Source organism: Lissotriton helveticus, chromosome 8, assembly GCF_964261635.1.
Source record: "Lissotriton helveticus chromosome 8, aLisHel1.1, whole genome shotgun sequence".
NCBI lineage: Eukaryota > Metazoa > Chordata > Amphibia > Caudata > Salamandridae > Lissotriton > Lissotriton helveticus.
The window spans coordinates 802,401,355-802,419,312 of NC_136069.1; the positions used below are offsets into that span (position 1 = coordinate 802,401,355).

The window sequence follows — 17,958 nt, forward strand, 5'->3', positions numbered from 1 at the left end:
AATCTAAGCATGCTCTCAAGCCACCCTCACGTTTCGGAATGAAAAAGATGGGAGAGGACACAGGGGAAGTGGAATGCCTTATGAACCCTTTTCTCTGTAATATACTTTTGGAGATATTCCGTTTCAGGCTCAGTCAGGGCATATACTCGACTCACAGGCAGTTCGGCTCCAGGAATTAAGTCAATTCGACAATCGTAACTCCTGTGAGGAGGTAAAGCAGAGGCCTTGACTTCATCAAAAACTTCTTTGTACTCACTATAAATGTGAGGAAGGTTCTCCACCATCACTTCCATGGCACAACATAATGGGGTTCCCCACTCTTTGGCTTCCTTGTAGCAATGCAACATACAGTACGAGGAATTCCATTCTATATGGGGGTTGTGCACTTGTAACCAAGGAACACCAAGTATGGCCTCAAAATTCGGTGTATCAATCATATTGAATACAATATCTCGGGGATGTCCGTTGCTACATACCATGGTCATGGCCGGAGTATGATATGTTATTAAACCGGAAGACAACTCCGTTCCATCCACCGCCCTAACAGGCTTGGGTTTTGCTTTAGGCAGAAAGGGGATTCTCAGAGTTTGAGCAAGGTGAATGTCTAAGAAATTACCAGTCGCCCCGGAATCCAGAAGGATGGATAAGGCCTTTCTACATTGAGTGGAGACAATGAGAGTAACAGATAGCGTAAAATGGCGAGCCACACGAGCTGTAATACTGGCTACATCTTGAGAGACCTTAAGAGATTGACAACTTGAAGAAACGTTCTCTTTCCTCTAGTCTTCTAGTTTCCTGACAAGGGAGCATATTCCTGACTCATGGCCGCAGTCTTAGGGGCTGTAGAGGTCTTGGCGAGACAACCCCTGGCGTAATGTCCCCCTTTGCCACAATAAAGGCAGAGATTATTCTTTCTACGTTTTTAGGGTCTCGGCTAGAAGCGAGCGAAGCTCGCTCTCGCCAGAGACCTTATTGTTAGCGGCTCAGCTTCCCAGGAGGACAGCACTGGCCGCGCGCGCCGATTTGTTAAGGCCACGCGCACGAGAACGAGCTCGCGGCCAGGTGCTGTCCTCCTCGAAAGCTGCCTCCCTTCCCCGTGCAGGGCAGGCCGCCGCGCTGCCTGCGGCGACCCGGAAGCATTGCCGGCCAAACAGGAAGTAGGTGCTCCTCCCGGGCTGCTGCAGCCGGATGGCCGTTTTCTCGATGGGAACCTGAGTGAGGCCGTCACGGCCCCAGACCTGGAGCGGGTCTTCCAGGAACAGCACATCCCCGTGGCCGGCCAGTTCCTTCTCAAGGCGGGCTATGCCTTCGTGGACTGTCCCGACGAGCAATGGGCCATGAAGGCCATCGAAACTTTCTCGGGTAAGGCCCTACGCTTTGCCGGCTAGGTTTCATTCAGCCTGTTTACCGCACACACACTTCCTCTACCACACTGCAGCGCCCTGGCCCTGTTCGCACTCACACGTGGTAGGAGAAGAGGGTGCTTCCTTGCATGCACACAGTCTGTGTACCTTCCGTATCGTGTCCCTTCCGGAGGTAGACCTTTCACCCGTAAGCGCCGAGAGTTCATGTGGGTTCCCGTCCCTGCAAGCCAATGCCAGCCACACGGCGCAGCCCCTCTCGCCCCCACCCTTTCCAGATATGTGTTGACTCATTCAGCCTGTTTACCGCACACACACTTCCTCTACCACACTGCAGCGCCCTGGCCCTGTTCGCACTCACACGTGGTAGGAGAAGAGGGTGCTTCCTTGCATGCACACAGTCTGTGTACCTTCCGTATCGTGTCCCTTCCGGAGGTAGACCTTTCACCCGTAAGCGCCGAGAGTTCATGTGGGTTCCCGTCCCTGCAAGCCAATGCCAGCCACACGGCGCAGCCCCTCTCGCCCCCACCCTTTCCAGATATGTGTTGACTCATTCAGCCTGTTTACCGCACACACACTTCCTCTACCACACTGCAGCGCCCTGGCCCTGTTCGCACTCACACGTGGTAGGAGAAGAGGGTGCTTCCTTGCATGCACACAGTCTGTGTACCTTCCGTATCGTGTCCCTTCCGGAGGTAGACCTTTCACCCGTAAGCGCCGAGAGTTCATGTGGGTTCCCGTCCCTGCAAGCCAATGCCAGCCACACGGCGCAGCCCCTCTCGCCCCCACCCTTTCCAGATATGTGTTGACAAGAAGGTAAAGTGAAAGGCTGTCGTAGGGCATCGCTTGTGTAGGAGCATTTTGTACCCACCCCCCTCGGAATCCTCCTCATTCGTTTGCGGGTTATTGAGCAACAACATCCGGGTTGGCTAGAGAAACCATGTGGTTGGGTGGGCTGTGCGCCTCCTCCACGGGGACCCCACATGTGGAGTGATAGGCTCTCTAGCAGGCCCCATCGTGGCGAAACTTCGAGCCAGTGTTACGTTGGGGATTCGACCCTTACTTGAACCTATTTCGCCATATTCTGCCTGCAGTGTTTTCTATGCTGGCCCCACTAACCCCATGTAGTGGAGACCACTTTTAAATGGGTTGGATTGGTGAGTTGTTGATCAGAATGTTTGAAATCCAAATATTAGCCAGTGTGTCAATCAGCCTTCCGCGGGTGTAGGCACATTTTTCTGTTGGTTCTCCGGCCTTTTCAACAGCAAACCAACTAACCGGGACTAAATCCTCGCCTACTCTGATCCGCTTAAAAGAGACAGTAAAAACTGCCTATTGATTCGGGCCCCTTGTAGGTCCCCTCCTCACGCATGCTTACATTTAGGATGAGTGTGCAGAGTAGTGAGTGTGCAGAGTAGTGAGTGTGCAGAGTAGTGAGTGTGCAGAGTAGTGAGTGTGCAGAGTAGTGAGTGTGCAGAGTAGTGAGTGTGCAGAGTAGTGAGTGTGCAGAGTAGTGAGTGTGCAGAGTAGTGAGTGTGCAGAGTAGTGAGTGTGCAGAGTAGTGAGTGTGCAGAGTAGTGAGTGTGCAGAGTAGTGAGTGTGCAGAGTAGTGAGTGCAGAGTGATTGTGCAGAGTAGTGAGCGTAGAGTGATTGTGCAGAGTAGTGAGCGTAGAGTGAGTGTGCAGAGTAGTGAGCGTAGAGTGAGTGTGCAGAGTAGTGAGTGCAGAGTGAGTGTGCAGAGTAGTGAGTGTGCAGAGTAGTGAGTGCAGAGTAGTGAGTGCAGAGTAGTGAGTGCAGAGTAGTGAGTGCAGAGTAGTGAGTGCAGAGTAGTGAGTGCAGAGTAGTGAGTGCAGAGTAGTGAGTGCAGAGTAGTGAGTGCAGAGTAGTGAGTGCAGAGTAGTGAGTGCAGAGTGAGTGTGCAGAGTAGTGAGTGCAGAGTGAGTGTGCAGAGTAGTGAGTGCAGAGTGAGTGTGCAGAGTAGTGAGTGCAGAGAGAGTGTGCAGAGAGAGTGTGCAGAGTAGTGAGTAGTGAGTGCAGAGTGAGTGTGCAGAGTAGTGAGTGCAGAGTAGTGAGTGCAGAGTGAGTGTGCAGAGTAGTGAGTGCAGAGTAGTGAGTGCAGAGTAGTGAGTGCAGAGTAGTGAGTGCAGAGTAGTGAGTAGTGAGTGCAGAGTAGTGAGTAGTGAGTGCAGAGTAGTGAGTAGTGAGTGCAGAGTAGTGAGTGGCTGGCCCTGTTTCTAGCTCAAGCGGCACCGGCACCTGTAGTCTAAAGATAATACCTCTGCCTCAAGTGAAGTACTCTGGTACCCAAGGATGACTAGCAAACAGTATTATTCACAACGTTGCTTACTATTCAGCAACATTTGACAGTTTGCAATCAATCTTTATAAAACAATTCAGAGTTTGATAACAAATTAATGCAACACATTGTAATATACAATGCCAATAGCTCAAACTTTAATGCTGCGAGACCTATTGCATTGTAAATGCTTGTTCTTTTTCTTCTGGAGTCAAAGGGGATCTCATACCCCCTATTTGCATAGGTTCACTAATGTATTTAGTTTCTCTACTCTCTTTCTTATCCCCTCGTACTATTAAAAAACGAGCTAGATTTCCTCGAGATTTTTCACCTTTACGCTCTGTTAGTCTATGATTTAGTTTCACCACAAGGTCGATAAAGGCATTCAATATTCAGGGGGCTCGACAATTTGAGAAAGAACATCATTTAGATCATCATTCAATCCTCGCTAGAACGAGGACGTTCTTTTCTCCTCGGGCCATTGTGTCTCGACTTTGACTCCGTTGAATTCCGTAATGTAAGTAAGAAGATCCTTGGACCCTTATTTTAAACAGTTCGCTATCACTGGCCTGTACATATGTATACCGAGCAAATAGACTTTTCAATTTGTCTTTAAACAGGACGAAATTATATAAAAGGGGGTCTTTTTCAATCAAAGGAACAGCCCAACTGGCCGCATTACCCCCTAAATATGAAATTACAAAAACCACCTTGGCTGCGTCATCAGGAAAATCAGAAGCCTTACACAGAAAATGTAACTGGCACTGATTAATAAAGACACTAAACTTCGCACTATCCCCATAAAACCTTTCAGGTACTGCCAAAGGAACTGGATTGTGTGTATGTACTGAAACTTGAACAGCTTGTGGATTTGTAGAACTCATGGTGGCGTTTTCTATGGTGGAAGGAGGGACTGTAAACCGGGCTGGCTGTATATAAGTACGCTTGTTCCCTTGTGTGGTGTCTCCTGCAGGGATACTAGCTGTGTGTTGGTGTCGTGCCAATCCGTATGTAGTCGCTGGTTTTCTGCTCTGAGCCTCCTTACCCCACTTAGAAGATCTATTAAAGCTGCCGCCAATTCTTCTACCGTAGGACTCTGGAGAGAGTTCTCCATTAAGGAGCTAGCCCCTTCTGTGTTCATCGTCGCTCGGATGGACTTAAAGCGTGGGCTTGGCTTTCTGTTGCTGATACCACTAACCTGCAGTATGACTTCAGGCTCAATCCACAGGAGCGACGAGAATTTCCCCACACTCCCAAGGTCCGTCTATGGACAAGAGGATTCAGTACACTCACACTCCCCAGACCGACTCTCGGAGATGTGAGGATCAGAAGCCAGGAAAATATACTTCTTACCCCCAAGCCGATTCCCTCGGAGTGACCAGAGAACAGGAGAGGTGAAACATACAGGGAAACACAAAGATAACTATGAGAAAAACGTCCTCCTCTCTCGCTAAATATATATATATATTATTGTCTAGTGCTTGCTTTACAGAAAACACACTGTCCCTTACCGGCTTGACATCTCCTGATGCCAGCGACTAAACATAAGGTCTATTATGTAGGGGACAAAGCAGGGAAACTCCTAGCATGGCTGGATAGGCGAGAACAGGGCACGAGGGTAATAGCGCAGCTACGGACGGCAGAGGGACAGCTTACGACAGACCCACGGGCCATGGTGCGTGAACTGGCAGGGTATTTCCGGGATGTTTACACATTGGCGTCTGACGTATCAGAGGCTGAGGCTGCAGCCTCCATAAAAGACATAGAGATGCCCAATCTCACCCGGGAGGCATCCTTGGAACTAGAGGCGGACCTCACAGAGGACGAACTACACGCCGCTATCGGCTCACTAAGATCGGGTAAGGCGTTGGGACCCAACGGGATCCCGATAGAATTATATAAGCAGATGGCGGACACACTCAGCCCATACCTGCTGCAGATGTATACTGATAGTCTGGACCGAGGCGAGTTGCCACCGGACCAACGACTGGCCACAATAGTGGCTATTCCGAAATCCGGTAAACCCCCGTCCGAGTGTACCTCCTATCGCCCGATTTCCCTGCTCAATGCAGAGGCAAAAATTCTGGCAAAAGCGCTGGCGACCAGACTGTTGGCACACCTCCTGCATCTAATCCATCCAGACCAATCCGGCTTTATGACGAACAGAAATACTGCGCTCCATTTCAGACGCCCGCATAGGGCACTAGCAAAGGTGCCAGCCCTGTCTGAACCGGCGATCGTAATCTCCCTAGATGCGAGGATGGCTTTTGATATGGTGGAATGGAGCAATCTCTTTGCAGTACTCACCCACCTGGGGTTTGGCCCTAAGTTTTGTGCATGGGTCCGCCTCCTGTATGCCAAACCAATGGTGTGTGTAACGGTTAACGGTCACATATCAGACACTATACCCCTAGCGAGAGGGACACGCCAGGGGTGCCCCTTGTCGCCACTCCTTTTTGCGTTGGTGTTGGAGCCTCTTGCGACTTGGATTAGAGGGCATCCGTTATTAAGAGGTATCCAGTGGACGGAGGGATGGGAAGACCGTCTCTCCCTCTATGCAGATGACCTCTTAGTATATCTAACAGACCCCGAGAACTCAATACCTGTGCTCCTTGAAATATGTGATGGGTTCGGGAAGATATCAGGGTACATAATCAATTGGGCTAAATCGGTCCTGTATGTACTGCGGGGTCCTCCACCAAGGCTCCCGGCGACCTGCCCACTGGTAGTTTCACAGGATACGTTTAAGTATTTGGGTATCCACTTTACAGCTGACCCAACAGAATTTTTTTCCAAAAACTTGGTGCCCCCTTTAGAACGCTTGAAGAGGGACGTGACACATTGGGAATCACTTCCCCTGACGCTACTGGGGAAGGCAGCCTTATTCAAGATGATGGCCTTGCCTAGGTTCCTATACGCCCTTAAAAACACACCATTCCCCGTACCATTAAAATACTTTAAACAACTAGCTGCGCAGGTATCTACACTGTTATGGGGTAGCAAGCCAGCTCGCATAGCCCAAGCGAAACTGCACCGCGGATTGTACGACGGAGGCATAGTGCTCCCCAACATACAAATGTACTAATGGGACGCACATTTCAAAGTCATTAACCAATGGATACATGCTTCGCAAGCTGACCCGGCATACAGGGCGGATAGAGCACAGTTGGGTGAGGGAAGCATGCTTGGGGCCTTGTACAATAGAGGGCACGCCATGAAACTGAAGGGCCCCACAAAACACACTGCAATTATATGGCACACAGCACAGGCACGGCTGGGATGGAAGGATGTGATTACACGACTTACCCCTCTCTGGGACACAAAGCAATTAGGGCATTTGAGAAAGAGCAAGGGCTTCGACCCAGTGGTATAATATTGGCATTTCCACGGTGGGAGATATGTGGGACAAGGGGACTGTACTGCCGTTTGAGCAACTCAGGCAACAATATGATCTGGCTCCAGCTGAGGCTTTTCGATATGCACAAATACGGCACGCTCTACTAGCGAAACTGCCACTGGACTCTGACGTCCCTGAATCCTCCCCGCTGGAAGATCGATTGCTTACAGATTACATGCCGAAGCGCGCTACATACTTCACCTATCGCAAATTGATCAATAATTTACCAGACCAAACGGGTGCATTGAGAGAGAAATGGGCTGTTGATGTGGGAGACATGGACGACACAGAGTGGCAGGAGGCCTCGGCCTCACCCAAGGAAATAGGCATACCCTCACGGTTCAGACTCATACAACTCAAGATATTTCATCGCACTTATCACACTAGAAACACGCTATTCAAAATGGGCAGGGCGCAACACCCCTATTGTCTTAGAGGGTGTGGGGAAGAGGGGTCATTCTTCCACACGATATGGGACTGCTCACTGATAGCTGATTATTGGGGAAAGGTACTACGTACGATATCGCAGGCAATGGGAGTGTCGCTTCCGCCTGAGCCGCGCAGGTGCATCCTCAACATATGGGAACCCAATGACCTTACGAGACATGGGCAAATATGGGTCACACTGGGGCTCATGGTAGCGAAATGGAACATAGCGCAAAAGTGGGGGGCTGTAGATGCACCGTCACTGACGGCCTGGTGCAGAGACATGGACCTCATTATGTTGACTGAGAGAACAGTTTATGTCACCCGGAAATGCCCCCAGAAATGGACTAAGATATGGGGGCGTGGAACACATATAGAGGAGACATCTGTGAGCCGGTGCCGGAGCCTGATGAGGACAGTTCTGATGACGAACCCGGGGTTGAGTAAGGGAATAAAGCTGAAGAGACTGTTCAATGTTTTAAGTACTGTCATCCAATTCAATGTAAGCTCTATTGTGAAATTATTGCGAACATAGTGTATCAAACTCGTGGCGTATAGTTATGTGTATTATGCGATTCATGCCGATGTTATGACTGAAATCAATAAAACTGATTTTTTTTTAAAAATTACAACGTATCTAGCCGAGTCCAAAAAGAAATTTAAACGCGCTCCGCGTGTGTGTAAAAAGAATATAGTCAATGTGCGCGTTGCACGCGTAAGGATACAATGTATTCGATGATGGGAAACACATGAAAGACAAAACGCGGCCGCGTATTAATCAAGGAACAGAGGGCGGCCGCAAGCTCAGTGAAGGAAATCACCCTCGGGTAGAAGGACGCAACCGCCAAGAATTGCACAATGCCGGTTGTGGCGAGAGAAAGTTTTTTTTTTTTTTGCGTGCACCCAAAAAAGAAGCACAGCCTAAAACGGATCACAGTAATGAATAGAGGGAGCACAGAAACGCAGCAGTAAGGAGTGGAAACAAAACGTTGGGTCAGAGAGGAAGGGGCGTGGAGATAAGTTCAGGAACCAAAAGCCAAGCAACTGCTTTCGACGAGTCAGAGCATTTAAAGGAAGGGAGTGTCAACAAACTCCACCTCCATTAGCGTGGCAAGGGACCTGCTCAAAAGTGTTATTTCCTACAAAAGAAACACTCGAGTTCTCTCTAAGACTCCAAGGGACTATGTAGGGGGCTTGACGTCTAACAACTAGACCTTCTCATTCCTCTAACGTTGGAATTTTCCCACTTTACGTCGAGACTGCTCATTGAAGCTGGTGGGAGGTGTCGCTATAATTTACAGAAACTCCCCAAACTTAAACTCACTCTCACTAGAAGATAAATCATCGTTTGAGCTTATGGGAACTAAAATCAAGCTTGAAAAGAAAGTGCTAGCGAAAATACTTGTTATACTATCCACCTGGTGACAATACGGTCTTACTGGAGCAACTTATGGAAACGATCTTATTCGGTGCTACTACACACTCTAATACAATATTATTAGGAGTTTCATCCTGCATTGGAACAATGACAAAGACCCCACGGTAGCTGGATTCAATAACCTGCTTCGGGACCTCAACATGATTTAAGCATGCAAGGGACCAACTCACAACAAAGGTGCTACACTTGACGTCAGCTTTGTTAAACTGGGATCAGTGAACATGCTTGCCATCACCCCAACAGACTAGTTAGACCACCACCAAATTATTTTCCAAATATCCTCACTAGAAACTAAAATAAAGGGTCAAATGAGAAGGGAGAAAAAACTTGGGTGAAGTATTACAGCTGCGTAAACAGAACAGAACTGGTGGGTCTGTGCCAAACCTCCTTGGCACCTCGGATTAACCAAACATCGGTTTAAGAACTGACACCTCTCTGCAACCACAGAATGACCAACATAGTTCAGAAGGTTTCTCCATTGCATCTAAAAAGGCAAAAGAAAAACCTTTAGCATCTTGGTTACACCAAAACATAAACAATTAAAGAAAACCACTAAGACGGCTGGAACGACTATAGAGGGAGTACCTCCAACAGTACCCATCTGGAACAGTTGAGAATGCACAAAAACTCTTGCAAAAAGGCAATCTTGAAAGCCAAAACAACAGTGATCGGATTAAAACTAGATTGAGCGAAGAATAGGCCCAGCAAACACTTTGACATAATAAAACAACAATCAGGAAAACTTGCAGAACCCACAATTGCAAACAGCTTGACGGACAACTGCAACGCCTTCTCAACTTTCTTTAAAGAAAACATTTTAACTATAAGAAACTCTATTTCCAGCCAAGCTAGTGCCTGACCTAGGGAATCCATCTATCCCACTCGCACAGCACACAGCAAATACTGACCAACACATTTCAACTGTCCCAAGGAAAAACGGAACCTTCTGGAACAGTTTCAGATATCTGAGGGGGGAATCCAGAAAACCATTCATTCTATTCTATTCTATTCTATTCTATTAAAATTATTTGTAACGCGCACTATCACCATAGATTTCTTGGCGCTCAATGACATAGAAACGGTGACCTAGAAAGGGGAGTTTAGTCAAATACAGCTTGAAAGAGCAGAGTTTTTAAAGATTTGCGGAAACTTTGCATTCAGTTACTGAAACCTACCACATACTGCAATTGTCCCATTCCCTCTCCCCCCACTCAGAGATCCACTAATCTGTCTGTCCCCCATGGACAAAAAATGTGAACTCATCTCTCCCGGAATAGCTGAAGATGGGCAAAGTATCTCCCCCCCAAAAAAAAAAAAACTCCCACTGACCAGAAAGACTAACTCCTTCTGACTTTCCTGGCTAAATTGATAGAATAATGCGCCCACGAGTAGCTATGTGAACACACAAAAAATGTTGACCTACTAGACAAACACCAATTGGTTTCAGGCCTCGACACAATACTAAGGTCAGCATTCTAAACATCCTAGATATACAAACATCAGTAGACCAAATACTTATTTATTTATCAGCGGCGTTCGACATGGTCAGCAAAAAACGCCTCTAGGAAACTCTTTAATTCAGATTGGGCCTATCTGGAGCCATCCTTAACTGGTTCACCTCCTTCTTGCAGAACCGACAACAAAGAGTCCAAATTGGCAACACCCTATCTGATGTAGCAGATATTGATAGGGGCGTTCCACAAGGAGCTGCAATTCCGCCAACACTTTTCAATCTGTACGTGCAACCACTCGCTAAAATGCTTAATCTATCAAAAATCGTGTACTTACATGTATGAGGATGATACTCCACTCTACATCAAGCTCTTCTCTCAAGAGGATATCCGGAGACTGGATGGCACCCTGAAGAAAACACATGACTGGCTGGCACACAAACATCTGAAACTAAATCTGCTGAAAACCAAATGTATTCTCTTCTCCCCACTCCTTAGATCCCAACATCCTCAACTAAGGTCTCATAACCTCAAATCACTGAACTGCTCCCCAACAATCTGCGGCGTCGTAAAATCACTATACATCACATTAGGCTCAAATCTAAACATGCGAGCTGACATACGAGAGGCAACCAGAAGCACTAATCTACATCTGCACCTTCTAAGAAAACTAAAACCCTTCATAACACTAGGTGACCTCAAAATGGCGGATCAATCTCTAGTGCTCTCAAGCCTTACAAATGGGAATGCCACACTCATAGGTCTACCAAAAGCTAGCCTAGCCCCAATGAAAGTGATAATAAATGCAGCCACAAGACTTTTAACAGGCACACATCGTTATGATCGCATTTCCCCATCACTCTGAGCCCTCAACTAGCTCCCAATTGTAGCTCATGAGTGTCCCGGCGCGAAGCCTAAAGGGGTATGGAGAGAGACTATCAGGCAAAGAAGTGTGTCTTCAATTTCCTTTTAAAAACAGCTGGATCCTGAATAGACCGCAAGGCAAGAGGAAGGGAATTTCAGGCCGCAATGGCCTTCACAGCAAAGGAGCTGCCCCTAACCTCTGATGCATGAAGTGAGGGACCTGGGCAAAGCGAAGGGTCATGGATCGAAGGACTCGTGAAGGAACATAAAAAGAATACTGTCTCTGCAGATAGCGAGGGCCGCACCCATGGAGAGCACGATTGGGCCAGAACCAATGATTTCTCCATTAGCTCCACGGGGAGCCAATGGAAAAAGTTGGACTTTTCTCTGCAAATTTACCTTTTGCGACATTAATTGTCGCACAAGTTGTAATTTCAGCAAAGATTTGGGGAAACTGTAAAACTTCGCCAGTTTCTGAAGTTGCACATTTTTTCATTCAAATTGGTGATGGTTGCAAAAAGAAAAATCTTAGTGTATCCATGCCTTAGGCAGGTGCTGGTTTAAGTGTAGCTCCATCACAGATAAAGAAGAAGGACTAGGAAGGTGCCAAAGTGTGTAGAAGTTAAATGGCCAAAACTGATGGCGTTGGTGACAAGGTTTGTTGCTGTAAATCTGGCGCATTTCTTTCAGTGTTTCTGGGAAATGTAGCTTATTAAAATGGATGTTACCTGTAGCTGAAGGACACTTGTTCTAAGCATAATCCTCTCTTCTACGTCCTTCTCAAATCTTGCTTTTAGCTTCACATTAGTTAGCAAAAATCTGTGTATATTTACTAGGATATTCAAAATACCATTTCATGAAACATCAATAGAATCTCAGCATATCCCCCCCCCCCCCCCCCCCCCGCCTTAACAAGGGTACACGTTCCACCATTGTGACTGCATTCTGTGGTACCAGTGGCTGGCTGTATTCAGTATAATATTCTAGATTGTATGGTCTAATTAGTAATTTAATTTTTCAATATCAGCACCAGGTTATTTATTTTACTATTGTTCAGTCAGAACTACTCTGTGTGCCCGGGGATTTAGAATGACGATGTTTGTTCCTGCACCAACTTTTCTGTTTTCCTTGCGTTCAGCCCTCACTGGTTTCCCGGAAACAGCCGGAAAGATTTTGTTTCAGAAATACATAAGCCTCTGACTACCGTGATGTTGTTACCACCGCTTCACAGGGTTATACATTCATCCTTTTCGAAGTGTGTGACCAACCAATTCTGAGAGCAAGCAATCAAATATATTACGTATCTATTTCGGGTCTCTTGTCCTATTGGAGAATACTTCATTTGTTCCTATAAAGCAAATGTCAGATGTAGGACTTCATTGCTCCGTCTTTCGTAAGATGGATGTCATTGTAGAACAGACTCAGATCCACAGTTATATCTAAGTAACATATTGCTTACTTTGGTACCTTTTCAACACCGTGCCTGCATCGAGAAGTGTTATTGCATTCGAAAAAGCTAATGTGCAAGGAACAGTCCGTTTATTCAGTATTCTTCTCAAAGTCCTCACTTTTCTTTTGTGTAACACTTGTTAATGTTGCTTTCAAATGATTGCCTGTGCGGAACAATTTCTGTTAAGTCCGTGATGGTCCATAACTGCATCCTATTTAATTATGTTTTCCTTTTCGATTCGGACAGGTTATGAAAACTTGTAAGAAGATGGGTATTAAGACAGTTGCCGTGCACAGTGACGTTGATTCGGCTGCTGTAAGTAGGACCACTTACTACATGTACTGCTATTGGGTGGATGTTTAAATATTTTTCTGAGTCAAAGGAAATGTTAGTGCAGCTTTCCACATATTGCAGGATTTTAGGGTGTTTGTGCACTTTACAACACCCTTCCTGTGCATCTTTTAGGGACAGCTATTTGAATGCTACTTCAAAAGAATAAATGAACATCTGTTTGAAAATTGAGACGATGGATTTAAAAAAAAACACACAAACATTATTAGTCTTTTTCATTGAGTAGACTATTCGACCTGTGTCTTCCAGTTCGTACGAATTCTATTTTTAATGTGCATACATTATGAAATATTTGATTTAAGGGTGGTTTGTTATGACCTTAATCGAAGGGTTGTAATTGCGGCGTCCACTTACCATAACATTCTAGTTTACCCATTTCTGGTTTGTAGACTTAATGAAAAGATAATTTCAGCTTCTCGAATGATTATTTTCTGTTGTATAGTTCGAGTTCTAATGGGAGTTCTCGATTTCATCCAACTTGACAACATGACAAACGCATGTTCTTAAAGTCGTGGAATTCCTGTCGCCGATATAAACTTCAACATTTTGTGTGGTCCTTTATAAATGACCTCTGTTTGCAGTTTTAGAACACGGTCAAAACGCTTGCATAGTGTATCGACTACCTGGCTGGGGTGGTATTTTTTTCTTCCAAGCTATCCCTCCTTTAAATTAGCACATCATAAATGTCCTTCTTTATGTTGTCCCATTTTGCATTTTTTGAATACCCTTTCAGATGCACATGCAAAACAAATAGCCCTGCTTCTTAACATAATGCTTTTTTGTCCTCCTGTAATGGTTTCTTTTGGGTGCGCTTTACCGAAGTCCTTTGGGGAGATCAGAGGGAAGAGAGTATTTGTGAGTAGGACTTAAAATTTGCATTAGTTATAGCCCTCACCTTCAGTCCACCCTGGGCGCTCTTTTCAAAAGGCTTGAATGGGGTAGGCCTGAAACAATACATTTTCATTAGGAAGCCTCCGCAGTGATTGCCAGCTTTGTGTGTCCAATGTTGATGTTTGAGTTTTCCCGTTTGCTCAGTGGTTCCTTTGCTGGTTACAAGTAACTGAGCGCACTTGAGCTGAACGCCGAGTCGAAAACCCTCAAATGCAGTCACTTGCTTCCCACCAGCTTGCTAAGAGCAGTCGGTGCCTGTGGGAAAAGTTAAAATATTCTGTCAGTTGTCTGTGCGACACGTTTTTCTCTCCAGCGCCTTCTGTGCATAGCCACAAATGTAGCACCCGCACATATTTTTTTGTGAGGGACATGTTTACTCTCATTACTAGCGTCAGTCACAAATGTTAGCTTTTTTTCCTCTAACTGCTAATTACAACTTTATAGACTGTACCTCACTTTACAGTGTAATTATATATTGTGCGCCGGAGGTTATGTCAGATGCTTTCCAACAGAAGCACACTTATTGTGGTTAGTCACAATAAATGAACACATGGGACTGGAATGTATGAAGTCCACACAAAATCAGGCGTTCTGTCTGAATGAGCCGAAGAGTCTAGGACAGAAACCAGCACACGCAGCCTTCAGAAGGCGTGTGGAAGGACTGCACACGACTCTAGGACAGACCCAGCACACACAGCCTTCAGAAGGCGTGTGAAAGGCCTGCACACGACTCTAGGACAGACCCAGCACACCCAGCCTTCAGAAGGCGTGTGAAAGGACTGCAGACGACTCTAGGACAGAAACCAGAACACACAGTCTTCAGAAGGCACGTGGAAGGACTGCACACGACCAGGAAAGAAACCAGCAAACACAGTCTTTAGATGGCACGTGGATGGACTGCACACAACCAGGACAAAAACCAGCACACACAGTCTTCAGAAGGCATGTGGAAGCACTGCACACGACTCTAGGACTGAAACCAGCACACACAGTCTTCAGAAGGTGTGTGGAATGACTGCACACGACTCTAGGACAGAAACCAGCACGCACAGCCTTCAGAAGGCATGTGGAAGCACTGCACGCGACTCTAGGATAGAAACCAGCACACACAGCCTTCAGAAGGAGCGTGGAATTCCTGCACGCGACTCTAGGACAGAACCCAGCTCACACAAAGTTTCAGAAGGCACATTAAAGGACTGCCCACGCCTTTAGGACAGAAACCAGCACACACAGAGCTTTCAGAAGGCGTGTGGAAGGACTGCACACGACTCTAGGACAGAAACCAGCACACACAGCCATCAGAATGCGTGTGAAAGGACTGCAGACGACTCTAGGACAGAAACCAGCACACACAGCCTTCAGAAGGCACGTGAAAGGACTGCACACACCTCTAGGACAGAAACCAACACACCTAGCCTTCAGAAGTTGTGTGGAAGCACTGCACATGACTCTAGGACAGAAACCAGCACATACAGCTTTCAGAAGGCGTGTGGAAGGACTGCACACAACTCTAGGACAGACCCAGCACACACAGCCTTCAGAAGGCACGTGGAAGGACTGCACACGACCAGGACAGAAACCAGCAAACTGTCTTCAGATGGCACGTGGATGGACTGCACACGACCAGGACAGAAACCAGCACACACAGTCTTCAGAAGGCACGTGGAAGCACTGCACACGACTCTAGGGCTGAAACCAGCACACACATTCTTCAGAAGGCATGTGGAAGGACTGCACGCAATTCTAGGACAGAAACCAGCACACAACCTTCAGAAGGCATGTGGAAGGACTGCAAACAACCAGAAAAGAAACCAGCACACACAGTCTTCAAAAGGCGTATGGAAGGACTGCACACAACTCTAGAACAGAAACCAGCTCACACAGCCTTCAGAAGACATGTGAAAGGACTGCACACGACTCTAGGACAGAAACCAGCACACACAGTTTTCAGAAGGTGTGTGAAAGGACTGCACACTACTATAGGACAGAAACCAGCACACACAGCCTTCAGAAGGCACGTGGAAGGACTGGACATGACCAGGACAGAAACCAGCACATACAGCCTTCAGAAAGCGTGTGGAAGGACTGCACACATCTCATGGACCGAAACAAGCACACACAGCCTTCAGAAGGCACGTGGAAGGACTGCACATGACCAGGACAGAAACCAGGACACACAGCCTTCAGAAGGCATGTAGAAGGACTGCACACGACTCTAGGACAGAAACCAGCACACAACCTTCAGAAGGCATGTGGAAGGACTGCAAACAACCAGGAAAGAAACCAGCACACACAGCCTTCAAAAGGCGTATGGAAGGACTGCACACAACGCTAAGACTGAAACCAGCACATACAGCCTTCAGAAGACATGTGGAAGCACTGCACGTGACTCTAGGATAGAAACCAGCACACACAGCCTTCAGAAGGTGTGTGGAATTACTGCACGCGACTCTAGGAGAGAAACCAGCTCACACAGCCATCAGAATGCCTGTGAAAGGACTGCACACGACTCTAGGACAGACCCAGCACACACAGCCTTCAGAAGGCATGTGGAAGGACTGCACGCAATTCTAGGACAGAAACCAGCACACACAGCCTTCAGAATGCGTGTAGAAGGACTGCACACAACTCTAGGACAGAAACCAGCACACAACCGTCAGAATGCATGTGGAAGGACTGCAAACAACCAGAAAAGAAACCAGCACACACAGTCTTCAAAAGGCGTATGGAAGGACTGCACACAACTCTAGAACAGAAACCAGCTCACACAGCCTTCAGAAGGCATGTCGAAGCACTGCACACGACTCTAGGACTGAAACCAGCACACACAGTCTTCAGAAGGTGTGTGGAATGACTGCACACGACTCTAGGACAGAAACCAGCACGCACAGCCTTCAGAAGGCATGTGGAAGCACTGCACGCGACTCTAGGATAGAAACCAGCACACACAGCCTTCAGAAGGAGTGTGGAATTACTGCACGCGACTCTAGGACAGAACCCAGCTCACACAAAGTTTCAGAAGGCACATGGAAGGACTGCCCACGACTTTAGGACAGAAACCAGCAGACACAGTCTTCAGAAGGCGTGTGGAAGGACTGCACACGACTCTAGGACAGAAACCCGCACACATAGCCTTCAGAAGGTACGTGGGGGGACTGCGCACGATTCTAGGACAGAAATCAGCACACACAACCTTCAGAAGGTGTGTTGAAGCACTGCACACGACTCTAGGACAGAAACCAGCACACGCAGCCTTCAGAAGGCGTGTGGAAGGACTGCACACAATTCTAGGACAGACCCAACACACACAGCCTTCAGAAGGCACGTGGAAGGACTGCACATGACCAGGACAGAAACCAGCAAACACAGTCTTCAGAAGGTACGTGGATGGACTGCACACGACCAGGACAGAAACCAGCACACACAGTCTTCAGAAGGCACGTGGAAGCACTGCACGCGACTCTAGGACTGAAACCAGCACACACAGTCTTCAGAAGGCACGTGGAAGCACTGCACGCGACTCTAGGACTGAAACCAGCACACACAGTCTTCAGAAGGCATGTGGAAGGACTGCACGCAACTCTAGGACAGAAACCAGCTCACACAGCCTTCAGAAGGTGTGTGAAAGGACTGCACACTACTATAGGACAGAAACCAGCACACACAGCCTTCAGAAGGCACGTGGAAGGACTGCACATGACCAGGACAGAAACCAGCACACACAGCCTTCAGAAAGCGTGTGGAAGGACTGCACACAACTCATGGACCGAAACAAGCACACACAGCCTTCAGAAGGCACGTGGAAGGACTGCACATGACCAGGACAGAAACCAGGACACACAGCCTTCAGAAGGCATGTAGAAGGACTGCACACGACTCTAGGACAGAAACCAGCACACAACCTTCAGAAGGCATGTGGAAGGACTGCAAACAACCAGGAAAGAAACCAGCACACACAGCCAAGACACGGCTCACCCAGGCTCTTGTTGAGGGGCTGGATGCAGCACGGTATTCCATTCGATGTGGTCTTGA

The 17,958-nt window shown here is 47.4% G+C and overlaps 1 protein-coding gene across 1 annotated transcript in view; it reads left to right on the forward strand.

The window, feature by feature from the left end:
• The window catches only part of PCCA (propionyl-CoA carboxylase subunit alpha), a 2,354,189-nt gene that overhangs the window by 201,735 nt on the left and 2,134,496 nt on the right, over positions 1 to 17,958 (forward strand). The window contains exon 4 of the mRNA XM_078657621.1: positions 12,931 to 12,999. Coding sequence (XP_078513747.1) covers positions 12,931 to 12,999 — 69 coding nt within the window. The remainder of the gene's footprint in view (positions 1 to 12,930; positions 13,000 to 17,958) is intronic.